Genomic DNA, 19,112 nt, shown 5'->3' on the forward strand with positions numbered 1-19,112 from the left:
ATCCCCATTTCCTCTTATAAGAAAGTAAGGCCTCCCATGGGGAGGTACATTTAGTAGAGGTAAGTCCAAGCCCCTCTCCCTGCCCCAAGGCTGTGCGAGGTGTCCCATCATAGAAGTGGGCTCCAAAAGGTCTGCTCATTCACCAGGGATGACTCTGATCCTACTGCCAGCCCCCCATCCCCCACAAGCAGATCATGCTACACACCTGTCTCAATATGTAGAGGGCCTAGTCCAGTCCCATGGAGGCTCCAAAGCCATTGATATATTAAGAATTCAAGAAACTAGACATCAAAATACCAAACAATCCAATTAAAAATGGGCTACAGAGCTAAACAGAGAATTCTCAACAGAAGAATCTCAAATGACTGAAAGACATTTAAGGAATTGCTTATCATCCTTAGTCATCAGGGAAATTCAAATCAAAATGACTGTGAGATACCATGTTATACCTGTCAGAGTGGCTAAGATCAAAATCACTGAAGACAGATTATGTTGGAGAGGATCTGGAGCAAGGAGAACACTCCTCCACTGTTGGTGGGAGTGCAAACTTATACAGCCACTTTGGAAATCAGTATGGTTGTTTCTCAGAAATTTGGTAATGAATCTTCTTCAAGGCCCAGCTATACTACTCTTGGGCTTATACCCAAGGAATGCTCAATCATACCACAAGGACACATGCTCAACTATGTTCATGGCAGCATTATTCATAATAGCCAGAACCTGGAAACAACCTAGATGCCGCTCAACCAAAGAATGGATAATGAAAATGTGGTACTTATACATAATGGAGTATTATTTAGCAGTGAAAAGCAATGACATCATGACATTTGCAGGCAAATATATGGAACTAGAAAATATCATCCTGAATGAGGTAACTAAGACTCAGGACAAATTTGGTATATACTCACTCATAAGTGGATACTAGAAGTAAAGCAAAGGATAACCAGACTACAACCTACAGCTCCAGAGAAGGTAGCTAACAAGTAGGACCCAAAGATGGATAAATGGATAGCCCTGGAAAGGGGAAATAGATGAGATCTCCATCAGTAAACTGGAGATGGGGGTGGGAAATAGTAGAGGATAGGGGATGAGAACATAAGGGAACAGGATAGTCAAGCTGGAACAGAGATGGCGTGGGAGAACAATGAAAGAGATACCATGATAAAGGAAGACATCATAGGGATAGGGAGAAACTGGGTGCTAGAGAAGTTCCCAGTGAGTTCTTTTTCTGCTGTACATGTGGCCCACCTTTTAGAGAAGTTTGCTGCCCCAATGAGACACCCTTTAAGAAAACTAAATTTTCATTTGCAAGTGGTTATCAGTTGGAAATAGCTCTGGGTGAGAAATGGGGATGCATGTCCAATACTTTCAGCTCTAGTACCCCATCTGGTGCAGACCCTTGCAGGCCCTGTGCATGCTGCCTCAGTATCTGTGAGTTTAGATGAAGTTTGCTCATGTTGATTTAGAGGGCCTTATTTTCTTGGTATCCTCCATTCCCTCTGGTTCTTACACTCTTTCCACATCCTTTTTGGCAGAATTCCCTGAGCACTGAGGGCAGGGAACTATGCCAAGGGTCATGCTAGAGATAAGTCTGGCATCCAGGCTAGAGACATCCTCCAAATAAAGGCAGGTAGAGCAGGAAGCTCACTGGGGAAGAGGTCCTTTATGTTGTTAAGCTTGGAGAAAGTGACCAGGCCATGATAGACTACAACCTCTGACCAGCAGGGACTCCCAACACTATGCTTGCTAATTAGTAATTTTCTCAACATCAGTTTATTGCTCTAAGAGTAAGCTAGTGGCTGTCCAATTGTTCCACCAGAATACCAGAAAAGATGAGGTTTTCTAGGGTTCATAATATTAGTATTGATTGACTCAATGATGTGACAATTAGATTTGACTTTCAGTCTGGCTTTAAAATACCTCTGAGTGACTTGGATAGATAGGTCATCATAATCACTGTCAACACTGCTTTTCCTCTCTTTTGACAAGCATCATGTACCAAACAGAGTGTCACATAACAGATGCTTCCATTCAGTTGTGATGACCCTGGAAAAGCACATCAGGGACTCTCTGACAGTCTAGGGAATACCCAATGTTTTAATTTTATTAGCAGTTTCCAAACAATGGTATATTTATTATTACCACAATAAGTGAGAAAATATCAGGGCTCAGTGCTGTTCCTTGTGTTTCTGCAAAAAACTAGGAGCATGTCATCTAAGTCTTTTGAAACAAAGGCATAAAAACCAATGTTCTCATTGCATTTGCTGCAGAGGTGCTTATTTTAGTAGGCATTCCCAGAATTGCCTTTTTCCTGGATAACTTCTTCATGGAGTTTTCACTTCCTATGTCAAATATGACTACATTATATTTTGGACTGTTGCCCATAATAATATTATAATGAATACAATCACTATTATCTCTTTAAATGGACAATATAGAATGTAAAAAATGTCATTCAGTTCACTAGTGTGTTTTAATCTTTAATCCTTTAAACACCGTTATATTGACTCCATGGGTATATGTACCAGAATCACCTCTAGTTCTTAAAATATGGTTGCCAGTGATCAGCTTAAGTCTAATTATTGTAATTCTTTGTTTATTACAGCCAATTTTCTCACATTGGTCTCCAGAGTGAATTCCATCTCCTCAGACTTAAGAAGCAGAATTTTCCTTCCAACTAATGACCAGCAAGTTTGTCAGGTATCTGAAAACACAAAGCATTTCAAGTTCTGGCACACTTGGTGATTCATTTATTGCAATTATTTGGATATCAATTATTCCCTACAGATTATATTTTATGACTTCTCCAGTCACAAGGATGACAAATTGACAGCAGGCCTTCAAACCACATGTGACAGTCCTATCCAGCATGTATGGCAGAAAACAGAGGTCCTCAAGAGTCAGTGGGAGAGAAATGTCATCACAATCCAGAGCTCACAGCGGTTTCAGGTAAGCTTCTATCTCCAAATATGGCTTTGGAGGAAAATCCCTAAGAACCCAGATTTCAGAACAGGTCAATTAAAAAGGTCAATTAAAAAGGTCACATGGCCAATTTATCTGCCAGGGACTGGGGATACCCATAATTTTCAAGTCTTGGGCAAATTAGAATGGCCAGTCATTATAATAGACACTCTCCTTGTGAAGTTTTGACTTTGTGTTTTGAATTAAAATTGATATATTTTAAAATACAGTTATGTAAAGGTTAACTATAATTCTATAAAATCCTGTGAAATTAACTCCTCAATTTCTTAAACCTCATATTTTCATCTTTCACTTTTTTACTCCTCTTTCTTTACACTTCTTCCTCCCAAGAATCACTTTCCTCTCTAACTTTTCCCATGCATTTGAGAGAAGAGGATAATTCTGAATAATGAATGAAGAGATTTTAATTTACATACTAATTCCAAATGCTGTTCAAGTAGAATAATTCTCATATCATCTCATGGTTAAGCTCATTTCAACACATCTTTTATTTTCCTAAATAATTTTGTGAATTAAATCCAATGCAAGCCTGTAAAAGACAAGCTTACTTATGCAGCCTATTAAAACTTACACATGACAGAAATTATAATATAATGGTTATTATAAGACTTCTTGGGAAAGCATTACATGTTTTAGCATTTGGGATGGCCAGGCAAAGTTTTTCAGTTAAAGATGAGAGGTATTTCAAAGCATTTTTTTTTTTTTTTTAAGAAAATGGCTTTCTAAACCTGTTTGATGGACCAATTTAGCCCAAGTGTTTCCTTTGGAATAACACAGCAATCAATTATTTTATTTTTAGTTTTGATTTTTTATTGCTCGAGAATTTCACACATGCATATAATGTCTTTTGATCAAACATAATCCCCTGTTTCCTCCCTGCAAATTCTTCCAGTACCCCCATCACACTTTTTCCTCCCAACTTCTTGTGCTTAAAAAAATTGAGAGTACTGATGCTGCCTGTATGTCCATGTGTGTAGGACCATCTGCTGGAGTATGGGTAGCTTCTCCGGGGCTGGATCCCTGAAGAAAAATGGCTCCTCCTTCCCTAGCAGCCATAAATTGCCAATAGTCTCTCAGGTAGGGGTGGTATTTCTGGAGTCCTTCCCCCATCCATGCTGGTGTTTTGGCTGACTTGATCTTGTGAAGTCACTGCTGCTGTGAGCTGATGTATGCAAAAGCTCTGTCATACCCAGCAAAAACACTTGCTGAAGATATCCAATATTTTTGGCCCTTGAAACCTACTATTCCATGATGATCCCTTAGTCTTGGGGGAAGTGGATTGATAAACATGTCCCATTTAGAGATGAAAACTCAACTGTCCATTATTCTCTGCACACTGACCATTTGTAGGTGTCTGTGTTAATGGCAATCTACTGTAAATAGAAGCCTCTTTGATGAAGGTCGAGAGATGTAAACTGCCCCTAATTTTTTTTATCAATAATCATTTAAAATAAACTTTATAGCCTTTGGTTCATAATTCATGTGTTTTCATTTGTTTGGCTATTTGTCCCTGTGCTTTTCCAGTCTTGGTCTCAACAATTCACACTCTTACAGTCCCTCCTCTTTCTTGACAATTGGACTCCTGTGGCCTCACTAAGGATCTCTGCATCCACTTCCATCAGTTATTGGATGAGAGTTCCAGCACGACCATTAGGATGTTTGGCCATCTGATCACCACACTAGGTCAGATCAGGCTTTCTCTCGACCATTGCCAGCAGTCTACAGAGGATGTATTATTGTGCATTTCTGGGGACCTCTTCAGCCCCCAGCTGGAGCAGACCCTCTGGATAAGTGAGACAATTGAATAGCTTGAACTATTTGGGAGGCACCCAGGCAGTGGGACCCGGACCTGTCCTTAGTGCATGAGCTGGCTGTTTGGAACCTTGGGCTTACACAGGGACACTTTGCTCAGTCTGGAAAGAGGGGACTGGATCTGCCTGTACAGAATCTACCAGGTTGAATTGAATCCCCAGGGGTGTCTTGGCCCTGGAGGAGATGGGAATGGAGGGGAGGGTCTGGGGGGGAGGGTGGGGACGGGAGGGGTAGGACAGGGGAACCATGGCTGATGTGTAAAATTAAAACACAAATATAAATTAAAAAAAAAACTTTATATAAAAATATCTAATTTGATATATGCTATATATTCAGTTGTTTAGGTCAAAGGAATGAATTATCTTCAATTTAACCCTCAGCTAATTTAGAATGACTAAGAGGAAAGGCATGGAGAAATTATAGATATCTATGCCTGTTATAAATGTTGAATGACATTTACATAAGTGACATATTTTCTTGGTTGATGGCATGAAATCACTGTACTTGAAAATTTCAATCATTGTTAAAATAAAAGACCATCTAAAGAAATTATCAAAATAATTTAGTATCTAGTTAAATGCTGCATAGATTTAATAGTTCTATGGTTGGACATAGTTATATAGTTTGATAATTTATAACCTACTAAAATCAAACATCCATATCTACATGGGGGAGAGATATTTTGACACAATTCAGACATCATAACACAATTAAGTTTTTCTGCTGATTGCTTTACTTATTTAATATGACTTACTTGGAGTGCTTGGGTTGTGCTAGGCATGATGCAGGAAAGGTTTCAAGTACCAATTTATGAGATGTTTGACATCTGCAGGGAGCAGATATTTGGTGTATCAGTGGCTTTGTCTGGGTGTGGTGTGCAGTGAGTTCCCCTGGAGACCAGTGTTTGCTGTGACAGTTGAGATGAGATTCAATGCTAGAGGAGGTTCTAGTATATTTCTTGTACACTTTTTAGGCCTCTATGTCTGCCTAAGCAACATAGCAAAGCCAAGATTGATTTTGTTAAGAATGAGCCACCTCAACTGAATGCAATTTGCAATTTGCCCCATTACCTTCTCTCTGGTGTCAATTTTAATGACAGATGAGAATCTTATTTAGGTCATGTTTTAATCATTACTTACTCGTTTTTTCTTAACTATGAAACCATGAGTACTAAGAAAGTCTTAAATGATCTTTGCCAGGTTAATACACATTTAGTATCTATTTGTCCATAACTTTAGGTCAGGATTTTTATTAGTAAAGTAACAGAGATTTGGATGCTTGGCAAAGGTGACTTTGTCAATAAAATCTTTAAAAATGAGTTCCTTGGATACCTCATGTGCCCATTTCCAAAAATTATAGATTTTGTTGCTCAAATTGTGTATCTGATAAATATAAAACTTAAAATTCCAAAATATATCATCTCTAGGGCAATTCAGATGTGGCTGAGACACAGGTTATTCATAGAATTTTTTAAAATGCAGCAGCAAACTTCAATTAATTATCATAGATGCTTCCTCAGTATATTAATATGTTTCCCTAAATACTTTAAATTTTTTTTTTTTTTTCGAGACAGGGTTTCTCTGTGTAGTTTTGCACCTTTCCTGGAACTCACTTGGTAGCCCAGGCTGGTCTCAAACTCACAGAGATCAGCCTGGCTCTGCTTCCTGAGTGCTGGGATTAAAGGCGTGTGCCACCACCACCTGGCTATTTTTTTTTTAAGTTTATGGAAAAATAGTGCTTGTAACTTAAAAAGATTTGTAAAAAGAAGTAGGCTGCATGGCCACAGAGATGCTGAGGCTGTCCCATGCTTTAAAGCTATGGATACCTTTAATTTCTCCTGTCAGCAAATGAGCAGATGTTCATTCACTGCTGTATGGTGGGCTGCAGAGATGTGTTGTGCTTGCAATGTTGAACATCTTCATCCACTATCTTGTTCCTGTAGAGATTTTGTGAGAAGACTATTTCAGGAATTTTGTAATCAGCACCTCTACATTATATCTGCTGCCTCTGCAACTTAGAAAGCTTTGGGAATTATTTCATTCTCTGCAATTTCCCCTCCATGCTGACTTCTGATAGTTTAAAGCCATATACGATTTCTTTGGAAAAACCTAGATAGGTTATTTCAGTCAATGACAGCTACATCCTAGGTGAATGTGAGTTTTTGGGAAATCCCCTGAAGCTGGTTGTCACCCAGGGTCCTTTATCTACCTTTGTCCCTTAATAAAATGGAAGTGTTTTAATTTCCCAGGATGTACTGATCCATAAACAAGGACTTGACATTATGAACAAAGATGGTAGAATTTCATAGACATTTTGAAATCATTTAAGGCACAGTATCAACTAACTCTGAAGAACATTTACTAAAGTTAAGGAATTGTGCTTAGTACTTTGTGCCACAAAGTGACCCTTCAAGGGAACCTTCTGATGACTTATCCCCATTTTAACATTGGAGCATTGTGCTTTACATAGTTTGATAACCTATCTCATCAGCACACTATGTTAGAACATATGAAAGTTTGATTTCATCTATCAATCAGTCACTGAACTATAGTAATTTTCTAAACTATGTCTAACTATAGAATTTGAGAAGATATGGATAAAAATCCAAACCTCTACAAGCAGTCAATTCTGTTGCATAGAAAACAGTAAATAGTCTTTCATATGGTAAAAAAAAAAAAAAATGACAGCTAGGTATGCTGATATGTGCTTATAAACCCAGTGTTTATGAAGCTGAGGCAGGAGAATCTAAGTTCTCGGCCAGCCTGGTCTATGTAAGGAGACTGTCTGAAAACACAAGGAAAAGAAAAGAGCTTGATTGGAAAATAATTGAATATATACTATGAATTAGCTCTAATAACATGTGTTTTTCTATCATTTGTCTATGTATCATTTATCTATATAATTACATAATTGTAAGAGTTTCTGGTCAGGAACTTATTGTTAATTCTGGTATGATATCACAGTTTCCACCAATATTTTACCCAAGCATCCTGGGAATAGACCTCTTATTTCCATTCCAAAGTTATTTTTCTCTAAATTGTCTGAGAGAAAATAAATTTGTCCCATTTTGTTGTTGACTTGGTGCAGCGTAGGCCTTCCTCCTGAGATGTTGTAAAACCCCAACCCATTATCTCTCTTATGATTTGCATACACACACACACACACACTTTGTTCCTTTTCTGGGGCTGGTTTGTTCCCTTAAAAAATTCCAAATATCATCTAAATTACATACATATTTAGAAAAAAAATCTTTGAGAAAGCTTTAGATAAAGCAAGGAGTATTATATATCACTTTTTATAGAAATAGCACTACCACAAGCCAGGACAGCCGCTGGCATTGGTCTTTCATGGGACCTGGCTCCTTCTCATTAGCCTGGAGTTTTATTTCCTTTAGCTGTGTTTTCAGATTATTTCCAACATCCTTGGGGAAAAAAAAATCTTTGGTTTAAATCTATTTAGTGGGGCTATTTAGTTAAGCCTGATGGGCTCTGTGTTTTGTAGCCTCAAAGACCCGTTAGTAAATTTCCCTTAGAGAAACTGTCCCTTTTTTAAAGAAAAATGTCCCCATGGCTGAGCAGGGGGTACTCAAATGGCAGCCAATTTTCACAATAACTTTTCTTCAATGATACCAAGTTAGCCTGTGATTTAGCTGAGCCAAATAAACATATAATATCTTTTGCAAACTCTAATGAGGAGAGGATTAAGGCAGGAAGGTAATTTTAAGGCTGCTTCAATAGATCAGGCATGAGGAAATAAGAATGGAAACAGGGCTAGAAGGGAAATAGACTTAATAGGTCTTGGCTGATTAGACATGAAACCTGAAGAGAAAACGATTCTAAAGGTCATTTTGGAGTTTTGAGCATCGCCCAGTCGCAGCATGAGTGAAGAGAGGCTCCATTTGGGGAGAAAGCGCAGCATATTATGAATTAGAAGTAACTTTTCTCATTTGAGGGGAAATGCCTGGCCGGCAGCTTGGATGTCGGAGGAGAGCTTGGAAGAGTGGCAGATATTTGTGAAGTAAAATACGTTAAAATACGTGTTTCTTTGGGCAGGATACCAGCTCGGCTCTGATGACAGGTGGTCCTTTGGCAGGAGACAGTGGGGAGAAGCAGAAATGAGACCAGTGATGAAACAGACATTTACATCTACTTTTCACTTTAAAGATGGTGACTGTGGGGATATGCTTGACTTTGGCATTCACTAGAAAGCAGAGACATCTGGAAACATTCTCAGAAAAATAAAAAGAGCAATTTATAGAAACGTTGAAGTTTGTATTCTCAAGCATAGTTCCTAGAATAGCTTTCATAACTTAATATCTGTTATAGTAACAGTAGCTAACAATATTTAATGTTAATTGTGTATGAAGTCTTGTATTTTATTTCTTCAGTTTCTTTCTTTCTTTCTTTCTTTCTTTCTTTCTTTCTTTCTTTCTTTCTTTCTTTCTTTTATTTATTTATCCTGTTATGTGAGTGCCTGCATGCAGGTCTATATACCACATGCATGCCTAATATCTGTGGAAAGTTAATAGGATAAGGAAAAGAGGTTGTTGGAACCTTTGGGACTGGAGTTACTGATGTATCTACGCTAGCATCCAGGTTCTGGGAATCAATCCCAAGTGCTTTAGAAGATCAGCCATTGCTCTTATCTATCCAGCACATACTTTTCTTTTGATATAAAACTCAGGATGGCCTCCAGCTCCTTATACAACAGAAGATGATCTTGAACTACCAAATCTCCAGTGCCTCCCTCCCAAAATCTAGTATTAAAGGTATAAGCCATATGCCCGGCATGGCATTGAATGAGCTTTGAGGGGAGTAACTAGAGACTCAGGTTCACAAGGCAGGTACTCTCACACTGAACAGCATCTCAGTTGCTGTTTTAGGTATAACTTGTTTTCTGTGTATAAATCATTCATATGTGTTATTTATTGATTTTTATGTTTAATTTTATTTTATGTGCATGAGTGTTTTGTGTGAATGCATGTCTGCAAACTACTTGCATGTCTGAAGCCTGCAGGGGGCCAGAAAAGTTGTTGGATCCCCTGGAACCAGGTATACAGGAATGTTTGTGAACTGCTTTGTGGGTGCTGGCAAGCAAACCAGAGTCTTTGGAAGAGTAACCATTGCTCTTAACCACTGAGTCATTGTTCTACCCCTTATATGGGTCATTTATATACTTATTATTTTATATACTCATATGAGGAGCATGCTTCTTTTCTTAGAAATAATTTTTATTTAACAATGTTTTCTGTGTCTTTCAACATGATTTTGCTTTCTATACCATCCTTCAGTTTTTCTATTTCATGTGAGGGATATTACTTTCTTAGACTTACATTTTAGGTTACTTAAGGTGGGGCACATCTTTTATTGGATACTTAATAGAATGGTAGACAATATTTTCCCTGGAAGGAATCATACTAGTACAGCATGTTGTATAGGATCAAAAATAAATGCAACTCAGGAAAGGGATTTGCTTTGGTGAATTAATACTAAACATTTACCCAAGAAGGAATGCTGATTTTCTAAAGTGATAGTATTTACATAATAAGAAAGGTTGAACAATCTACACATGTTTAATACACACTTGAATGAAGCCACAAGCGCCATTGACATCCCTTAGTAAAGTTGAGATAATTAATGCACTGATTTTCTACTGATTTAGGTAGTTAGAAATTGAAGTGGTGAATTATCTCTGAATTTCAAAAATTCATCACAGAAAGATATTTCCTGTTATTTAGACTTGGTTGGGTTGTCTACATATCATAACATAAAACTCCCCCACAGTAAGTCAGTTTTCCAAGCTTGATTCTATTAATGATTAACAATGTACAAGAGGATAACACAAAGATAGTTCAGGCAAGACTGTGAATAAAATGGAAGGAATTAGAAGTAAAAATGGGACAAATTGCCAAGGTCCAGAGATCAAGATGAAACTTATGTGAACACATATAGCATGTATGAGAACTCAAAATGTAAAGGTGGATGTAGGAAAGAAGCCACATGAATTCATGGACATGGCCCCTAGCCCACACCAGATATCTGTAGCACAGTGGTGGCTACATTGTTTTGTTATTGAAAACATTTGCTTTGATCCCCTTTCCTTGGAATTTGTGTGATACTCCTGTACTTCCAGGAAGTGGCATGCATCTTATTTGCAGGCTCTCTTCTATAGCATCATGACAGAGTGATGCTCCCTGCTTTGTATTCTTAATTTGTTTTGTGTTTCTTATACAGGTTGTTTTTCAAGCTCAAATACATGCTACCCATGGACAAGAGGAAGTTATAGCTATTGATGATATATCTTTCAGTTCAGGTTGCTTGCCTGCAGATGGTAAGAACTTTTTGTTTCATCTTGATTCTTATTCTCTGAAAATTTAGGCATTGCAATGATTTCCTCTGCTCTGTTTTTCTGTGATGTTTTAAGAGCAGCTATTTTTCATTGCTCTAATATACTGTTTAACTGTGACTTGCCTACACTAGAAGTAAAGATAGGCTCTTTCACAAACTCTGATACTATAAAGGAATAAGTGGGATGATTTAGTATCAGCTTTTAATCTCTTAGTGATATTTACATTGGCTAGCTAAATCTAAACTTAGAGAGCTCTATGCCTTTCAGAGGGCTGATAGGAAACTGGCTTCTGCACCTTTGAAATGGCCTCATTAGAGAACATGTTTGATAGTCCACTGCAAAGCATTAATGGAAAGAAAATAGTAGTTGTAATCTATCCCCCATTTGGAATAAAACAAAATACATTGATAAACTCCAAATGTCAAATCTAAGATGGCATCAATATTGACTTCTTAATTATATTAATCAGATAACATTCATTTCCCTATTTATATTTTTCCAATGGAAATTTCAGTATTAAAATTATAATTTGACTAGGATAAAAAATTAATCAATAAGCAAGCATCATACACACATACACATACTATTTTACATTACCTTTTTATTGCATTGTGCTTTAATATAATGTATCTGAACATAATAGCTATTTTAGTAGTCAATTTTCTGTTACTACAATAAAGTGCTTGAAACTGGGTACAATATAATTACAACAAGTTAATTTAGCTCATAGTTCTAGAGGTTCAAGGGTATATGCTTGGCTGTGGCGATGACTTCATGGCAGAAATACATCATTGTGGATGACATCATAGAAAAGAGTATTCAAGAGGGAGAAAGCATATGATGGGACAGGAAGCTAAGGTAGAAAAGTGGTTTTCCACTCTTTCATAATAACCTTTCATGAGAACTAACTGGGATCCCAAAAGAACTATATTAGAGCCTTTTAAAAATTCTGTACCGTTTGTTCTAATGGCTCTGTGAATGAGATCTTAATGGCCCCCCAGCTGTTAATGTCACAGAGAGGATCAAACTGCAAACATACAAACCTCTGGGGGACTCAACTTATATATATAAACCATAGAAATGATTTTGCCAAAAGGTATTCCTTATTTGAACTTAGTTCAAATATATGGAAATTATGATAATAATTCAGCATCCAAGGAGATATGTTGTTTTTCCAAAGATAGAACAAGGGTCTTATTAATGGATGTTTGTATTGTGTGTGAAATTTGACCACTGTTATTTCTGGTATGGTAGAAGTTGCACATATGTAGGATTTATGGAATCTGTAACAGTCCTAACACTTGAACACATATAGGTCTATATCAGCAATGCTCACAGTCTATCAAACAAGAAATCCCCATAGGATTCATGAACTAGATAATTCAGGGGGATAGATTTCACTCTATCAAGATTTAGAAGTAAATAATCAGATTATCAACCTCAAAGATGTTGCAGGAAAAGAGGGTGGCATTAATTAGACCAGGAGGATGCAGCCAATCAAAACTGTAGACTAAGGTAACCCACTGCTGACTGTGCTTCAGCCCACAGCTCCCTTCATACTCTCACTTTCTGTTACCGGGTGTGTTGTCCCTAAATGAAGAATGCAGTCAGTGTTCAGTCTTTTGAATGAGACATTTATTTCTGACCCTGTCCACTTCAGTGTTCTTTTCATTTTCTGCAGAAATTTGGTCTGTCAAAAGTGATCTCTAACTAGATGTATTTATTGGCCTGTCTAGTTAATCATCCTCAAAAGAGAAACAGGCAAGGAGGCCAGCCATTGGATAGAATTTTTCCTTGCTGTTGGGCTTCTGCCATTGATATTACCCTTACATTATGTATTTCCACTGGGACACCATTGGATGTTGCTTGGGAGTAAAATTTGCCTATAATAAGACCTTAGGATCATTTCAGATGTGAAGGTTCTCTCCATTGCTAGTTGTAGAATCTAAAGCAACCTTCCTAATTATCTGAGATCACCATTTTTGGATGAAGGCCAAAGTAGAGGGGGTATAATACATATTCAAAAGATAAACACAGATTTTTATAGTGACAACTTCAAATAACTCTGGAAATAAGTAAAAAACAAAACAAAAATGAGAGTAAGTAGATGATAACATTCAATAAACATTGCAATGAAACCTGGGGTCACATAGAAATACACCAAAGTCTATACTTTTTCTTTTTAACACAATAAGGCATTCTACTTATAATGTACATCAGATTCTATGGAAGTGAAAGTTACTAAGCACAAGCCATCAAGCACACATTTCAAGGATTTGGGTTTTTTTTTATGTGTTTTAAATTTTATACATCAGCCATGGGTTCCCCTGTCCTCCCCCATCCCGCCCCCACCCCCACCTTCCTCCCAGACCCTCCGCTCCATTTCCATGTCCTCCAGGACCAAGACACCCCTGGGGATTCATTTAAACTTGGTGGATTTAGTACAGGCAGGTCCTGTCACCTCCTTCCAGACTAAGCATGTGTCCCTGTGTAAGCCCAAGATTCCAAACAGACAGCTCATGCACTAAGGACAGGTCCTGGTCCCACAGACTGGGTGCCTCCCAAACAGATCAAGCTATTCAATTGTCTCACTTATCCAGAGGGCCTGAACTAGCTGGGGGCTCCACAGCTGTTGGTTCATAATTCATGTGCTTCCATTCGATTGGCTATTTGTCCCTGTGATTTTTGCAATCTTGGATTCAACAATTCACGCTTTTGTAGTCCCTCATGTTTCTTAAAAAATGGACTCCTGGAGCTCCACCTGGGGCCTGGCTGAGGATCTCTGCATTAACTTCCGTCAGTTATTGGATGAGAGTTCCAAGATGACTGTTAGGGTGTTTAGTTATCTGATCACCAGACTAGGTCAGATCAGGCTTTCTCTCGACCATTGCCAGCAGTCTAAAGAGGATAGATATATTATTGTGGATTTCTGGGGACCTCTCGAGCACTCTGCCTATTCCTGTTCTCATGTGGTCTTCATTTATCATGGTCTGTTATTCCTTGTTCTCCCTTTCTGTTCTTGATCCAGCTGGGATCTCCTGCTCCCCTAAGCTTTCTTTCCCTCAAATCTTGCCCTTCATTACTCCCACTGTTGTCCAGCTTGTTCATGTAGATCTCATCCATTTCTCTGTCATTGGGTGATCCCTGTGTCTTTCCTAGGGTCCCGTTTTCTAGGTAGCCTCCCTGGAGTTGTGTAGCAGTCTAGGCACCTTTGTTTTACATCTAGTATCCTCCTATGAGTGAGTACATACCATGTTCATCCTTCTGAGTCTGGGTGACCTCACTCAGGATGATTTTTTCAGATCCATCCATTTGCCTGCAAACCTCATGATGTCATTGTTTTTCTCTACATTGTGTATATGTACCATATTTTCTTTATCCATTCTTCAGGTGAAGGGCATCTAGGTTGTTTCCAGGTTCTGGCTATTACAAACAAAGCTGATATGAACATAGCTGAGCAAATGCCCTTGTGGTATGATTGAGCATTCCTTGGGTATATACCCAAGAGTGCTACAGCTGGGTCTTGGGGGAGATGGATTCCCGATTTTCTAAGGAAAAACCATATTGATTTCCAAAGTGGCTGTACAAGCTTGCATTCCCACCAGCAGTGGAGGAGAGTTCCCCTTGCTCCACATCCTCTCCAGCATAAGCTGTCTTCTGTATTTTTGATCTTAGCAACTCTGACATATTGGTGAAATTATTAAGGCCACTCCATGTAGTTAAAAGGGAAGTTTATTTTGTAGGGTAACTTACAAATGAAGGGGTAGGTTGCAGGGTCTGGCAAAGGTATAGCACAGTCTGGCGGTGTTCTCTGGAGAACTCTGCTCGGTCCACCTCCTGCGTCCAGCGTCCCTGAACCAAGAGAGCGACCTCCTCTTGATCCTCGGTCTTCCGCTCCCTCCTCTGCCCCGCCTTGTGGGCGTGATCATTACTGAAGCCTCAATGGGGGTTGGAACTTCCAGGCCAATGCTGGGATGGCTATCCACTACATCTCCCCCTTTTGTCTAAATGAGAAAGTTCTAACCTAATACAAGACTATATACAAAGAGATGGTTATCAAATATTGTCCAGGAGTAATGAGGGATAATGACTTAGATAAGTTGGAATTACAATAAGTGCAAACAATATCAAGCAAAAAACATATATTAAAATCCAGGGAAGTCTAGGGCATGGGTAGGTGGCATGTTACAAGGATCATTCCAAAAGGTGTACTATCCTAAAGAACCTGAGTCTAATACTTAATATATTTTATCTAAGATATTATATATGTATATATACTAAGTTGTAACTATAACTGTTAATCTCCAACCTCATCAAAGACCTGAGAAGGAATATAATAATACCTGAGAAATGGGAGAAGGATGTAAGCAACTTTCGGAAGTCTTGCAAGAGTAGACAGAGACAGCTAGCAGCCTGGACAGTCACCTAATGTTTCTCAGTATCGTTGGTGCATTCAAATTGGCTACAGGCCTAGAGTATCTGACAGACCATTTTCAGAAGCAGGAATTCTGAAAGACCATCTTACCCTGTCTTGGCAAAGTATGGTGGTTGCTTTCCTTGTGTCCCGCTTGTCCAGAAAGGACAGCATTTGTACTGTCAGCAGTTGAGGCAAGGGCAGTTCTTTGCCCAGTAGGCCATTTTGTGCCAAGAAGACAAACTTCCAAATGGAAATGTCTTAGAAGCCCAACATTCTCTCGGGATCAAATTGGTGCTGCAAGGAGCAATTGTGTCTCATGTCAACAGAATTCTAAATTATTTAAATGCCATATTCTCTAGGTCCATGAAGTGTTTGAAGATTACCTGTCCATCTGGCCTATGTGTTTATAAATCTGGATAACCTAACTAACATAATTATAGAGATAACAAGCATAGGTGACAATAACTCTGTAAGTCTCATCTACCTAAACAACCTAAGGACTAAGGCTTCCTATAAATAAGGCAAACAGTCTGTAAGCAAATGTACAGTAAAAGGACAATGACTTCAAATTGTGACAATACACAAAGTATCTTTAACAGAGGTAGGAATGTATAGTGCAATATGCAATATGATAATAATCCTAAATATATATCAGTATACAGAATATCTTAAACAGAAGTAGAACATACATACAGTATGACAGACATAAATTCACATTTGTATCAATATACAAATATTTCAAATAAGAGTAAAAATATGTGTACAATATAACAAACATAGTTCTGCATTTGTATCAATATACAAATTATCTTAAATAGGAATATAAAAAGCTCATATTTGTATCAACATATAAGAATTCATAACAGTGCAAAGGCTGCTATATTACTAAATTTGTTTACTAATGTATATGATAGTCTACCATAATATCTTATACGTATCCACTCCATTTCTTCTTTTCCCCTTTTTTTTTTGAGACATATTGTCTTTCCTTAAGGAGAGTACTGAGTTTAACCATTTCTTCCACCCCCAACCCTAGAACCATTATCCATAACCCTGAGAAATATGAAACCTAAGGGATAAGGGGCGTCGTGTTCTTAGAATTGCTTCCTGCTGTTTAGGGGGCGATGGTATCTCTGTTGGGTATTGTGAGAAAGCTCAGATAGTTAAATCTCAGTTAGATTAACTGTAGATTCTGCAGAAACTCTTAGAGTAATGGGTAAGATTGTCTGAAATTCTGGCAAGAAGTGTAGTATGATGATGATTACCATGGCATCATTCTGGATTGGGTAGAGTTGTTGTTGTTGTTGGGGCCCCATCTTCCTTTTGGAGACTTCAGAGATTGCTATTGGAAAAAAAACTTATTTTTTATCAGAATGGAAGGTTTGGATTTAAAGATGTCATGTCATGTGAGAAAGGATTCCAAGAAATCAAGAATAAGCATGGAGAGAATTAGAATCTTGAAGATAATGGTCCCTTATAATTGGTTTCCTTCTGTCTCACATCAGAGGGCTCTTTTGATATGGGACTGAAGAATCTCTCAACCTTTTTTTTTTTTTTTTTTTTTTATCAATATGATTGGGTTTAGAGAAGGAGTGAGCCAGTTCCATCTCCAAAGCCAGCGTGGTTTATAATTAAATTGGAACCATAACTATTATAGATTGATAGAGATATAGATGTTAGACAGTGATATCTTACCCTGTGTAGATTGGTACCAATAGATCCTTTTTTCTGTTGTAAACATCTCGATATCCAAGGCCTTATGATTTGTGGAAGATGGGTATTTCCATTATCCTTCCGATGGCTATCCACTACACTGACAGGTGTAAGGTGGTATCTCAGAGTCGTTTTGATTTGCATTTCCCAGATAATTAGAAATGTTGAGCAATTCCTTAAATGTTTTTCAGCCATTTGAACTTCCTCTGTGGAGAATTCTCTGTTTAGTTCTATAGCCCATTTCTTAATTGGACTATTGGGCATTTTGATGTCTAGTTTCTTGAGTTCTTTATATATTCTGGATATCAGCCCTCTGTCAGATGTGGGGTTGGTGAAAACCTTTTCCCATTCAGTAGGCTACTGCTTTGTGTTGTTGACTGTGTCCTGTGCTCTACAAAAGCTTCTCAGTTTCAACAGGTCCCATTGATTGGTTGTTTCTCTCAGTGTCTGTGCTACTGGTGTTTTATTTAGAAAGTGATCTCTGGTGCCAATGCGTTCAAGAGTACTTCCTATTTTCTCTTCTATCAGGTTCAGAGTAACTGGATTTATGTTGAAGTCTTTGATCCACTTGGATTTAAGTTTTGTGCATGGGGACAGATATGGATCCATTTACAGCCTTCTACATGTTGACATCCAGTTATGGCAGCACCATTTGTTGAAGATGCTTTCTTTTTTCCATTGTACATTTTTGGCTTCTTTGTCAAAAATTATATGTTCATAGGTGTGCAGGTTAATGTCAGGGTCTTCAATTCGATACCATTGGTCCACATGTTGGTTTTTATGCCAGTACCAAGATGTTTTTAATATGGTATCTTTATAGTAGAGCTTGAGGTCGGGGATTGTGATGCCTCTAGAGGTTGTGTTATTGTACAGGATTCTTTTGGCTATCCTGGGTTTTTTGTTTTTCTATATGAAGTTGAGTATTATTATTTCCAGATCTGTGAAGAATTGTGTTGGTAATTTGATGGGGATTGTGTTGAATCTGTAGATTGCTTTTGTTAAGATTGCCATTTTTACTATGTTAATCCTGACTATCCATGAGCATGGGAGGTCTTTCCATTTTCTGACATCTTCTTCACTTTCTTTTTTCAGGGACTTAAAGTTCTTGTCATATAGTTCCTTCACATCCTTAGTTAGAGTAGCCCCAAGGTATTTTATCTCATTTGTGGCTATTGTAATGGGTGATGTATCTCTGATTTCCTTCTCAGCTTGTTTATCTAGTATATATAGGAGGGCTACTGATTTTTTTGAGTTGATCTTGTATCCTGCAATGTTGCTGAAGGTTTTTATTAGCTGTATCAGTTCCTTGGTTGAATTTTTGGGGTCACTCATGTATACTAACATGTCATCTGCAAATAGGAAGAGCTTGACTTCTTCCTTTCCAATTTGTATCCCCTTAATCTCTATGTTGTCTTATAGCTCTGGCTAGAACTTCAAGTAATATATTGAATAAGTATGGGAAGAGGAGACAGCCTTGCCTTGTTCCTGATTTTAGTGGTATTGCTTTGAGTTTCTCTCCATTCAATTTGATATTGGCTGTTGGCTTGCTATAAATTGCCTTTATTATGTTTAGGTATGTTCCCTGTATTCCTGATCGCTTCAAGACCTTTATCATGAAGGAGTGTTGGATTTTGTCAAATGCCTTTTCTGCGTCTAGTGAGATGATCATGTGGTTTTTTTCTTTGAGTTTGTTTATATGGTGTATTACATTGACAGACTTTCATATGTTGAACCACCCTTGCATCCTTGGGATGAAGCCTACTTGATCATAGTGGATAATTGTTTTGATGTGTTCTTGGCGTCGGTTTGCCAGAATTTTATTGAGTATTTTTGCATCAAT

At 38.0% G+C, this 19,112-nt stretch overlaps 1 protein-coding gene across 1 annotated transcript in view; it reads left to right on the forward strand.

Moving 5' to 3' along the window:
• Malrd1 (MAM and LDL receptor class A domain containing 1) overlaps positions 1-19,112 on the forward strand; it is a 594,884-nt gene that overhangs the window by 32,031 nt on the left and 543,741 nt on the right. Inside the window, exons 3-5 of the mRNA XM_036188969.1 lie at positions 2,606-2,700; positions 2,788-2,949; positions 11,028-11,124. Of these exons, the coding sequence (XP_036044862.1) occupies positions 2,606-2,700; positions 2,788-2,949; positions 11,028-11,124 (354 nt within the window). The remainder of the gene's footprint in view (positions 1-2,605; positions 2,701-2,787; positions 2,950-11,027; positions 11,125-19,112) is intronic.

Source organism: Onychomys torridus, chromosome 5 (assembly GCF_903995425.1).
Source record: "Onychomys torridus chromosome 5, mOncTor1.1, whole genome shotgun sequence".
Classification (NCBI taxonomy): Eukaryota; Metazoa; Chordata; class Mammalia; order Rodentia; family Cricetidae; genus Onychomys; species Onychomys torridus.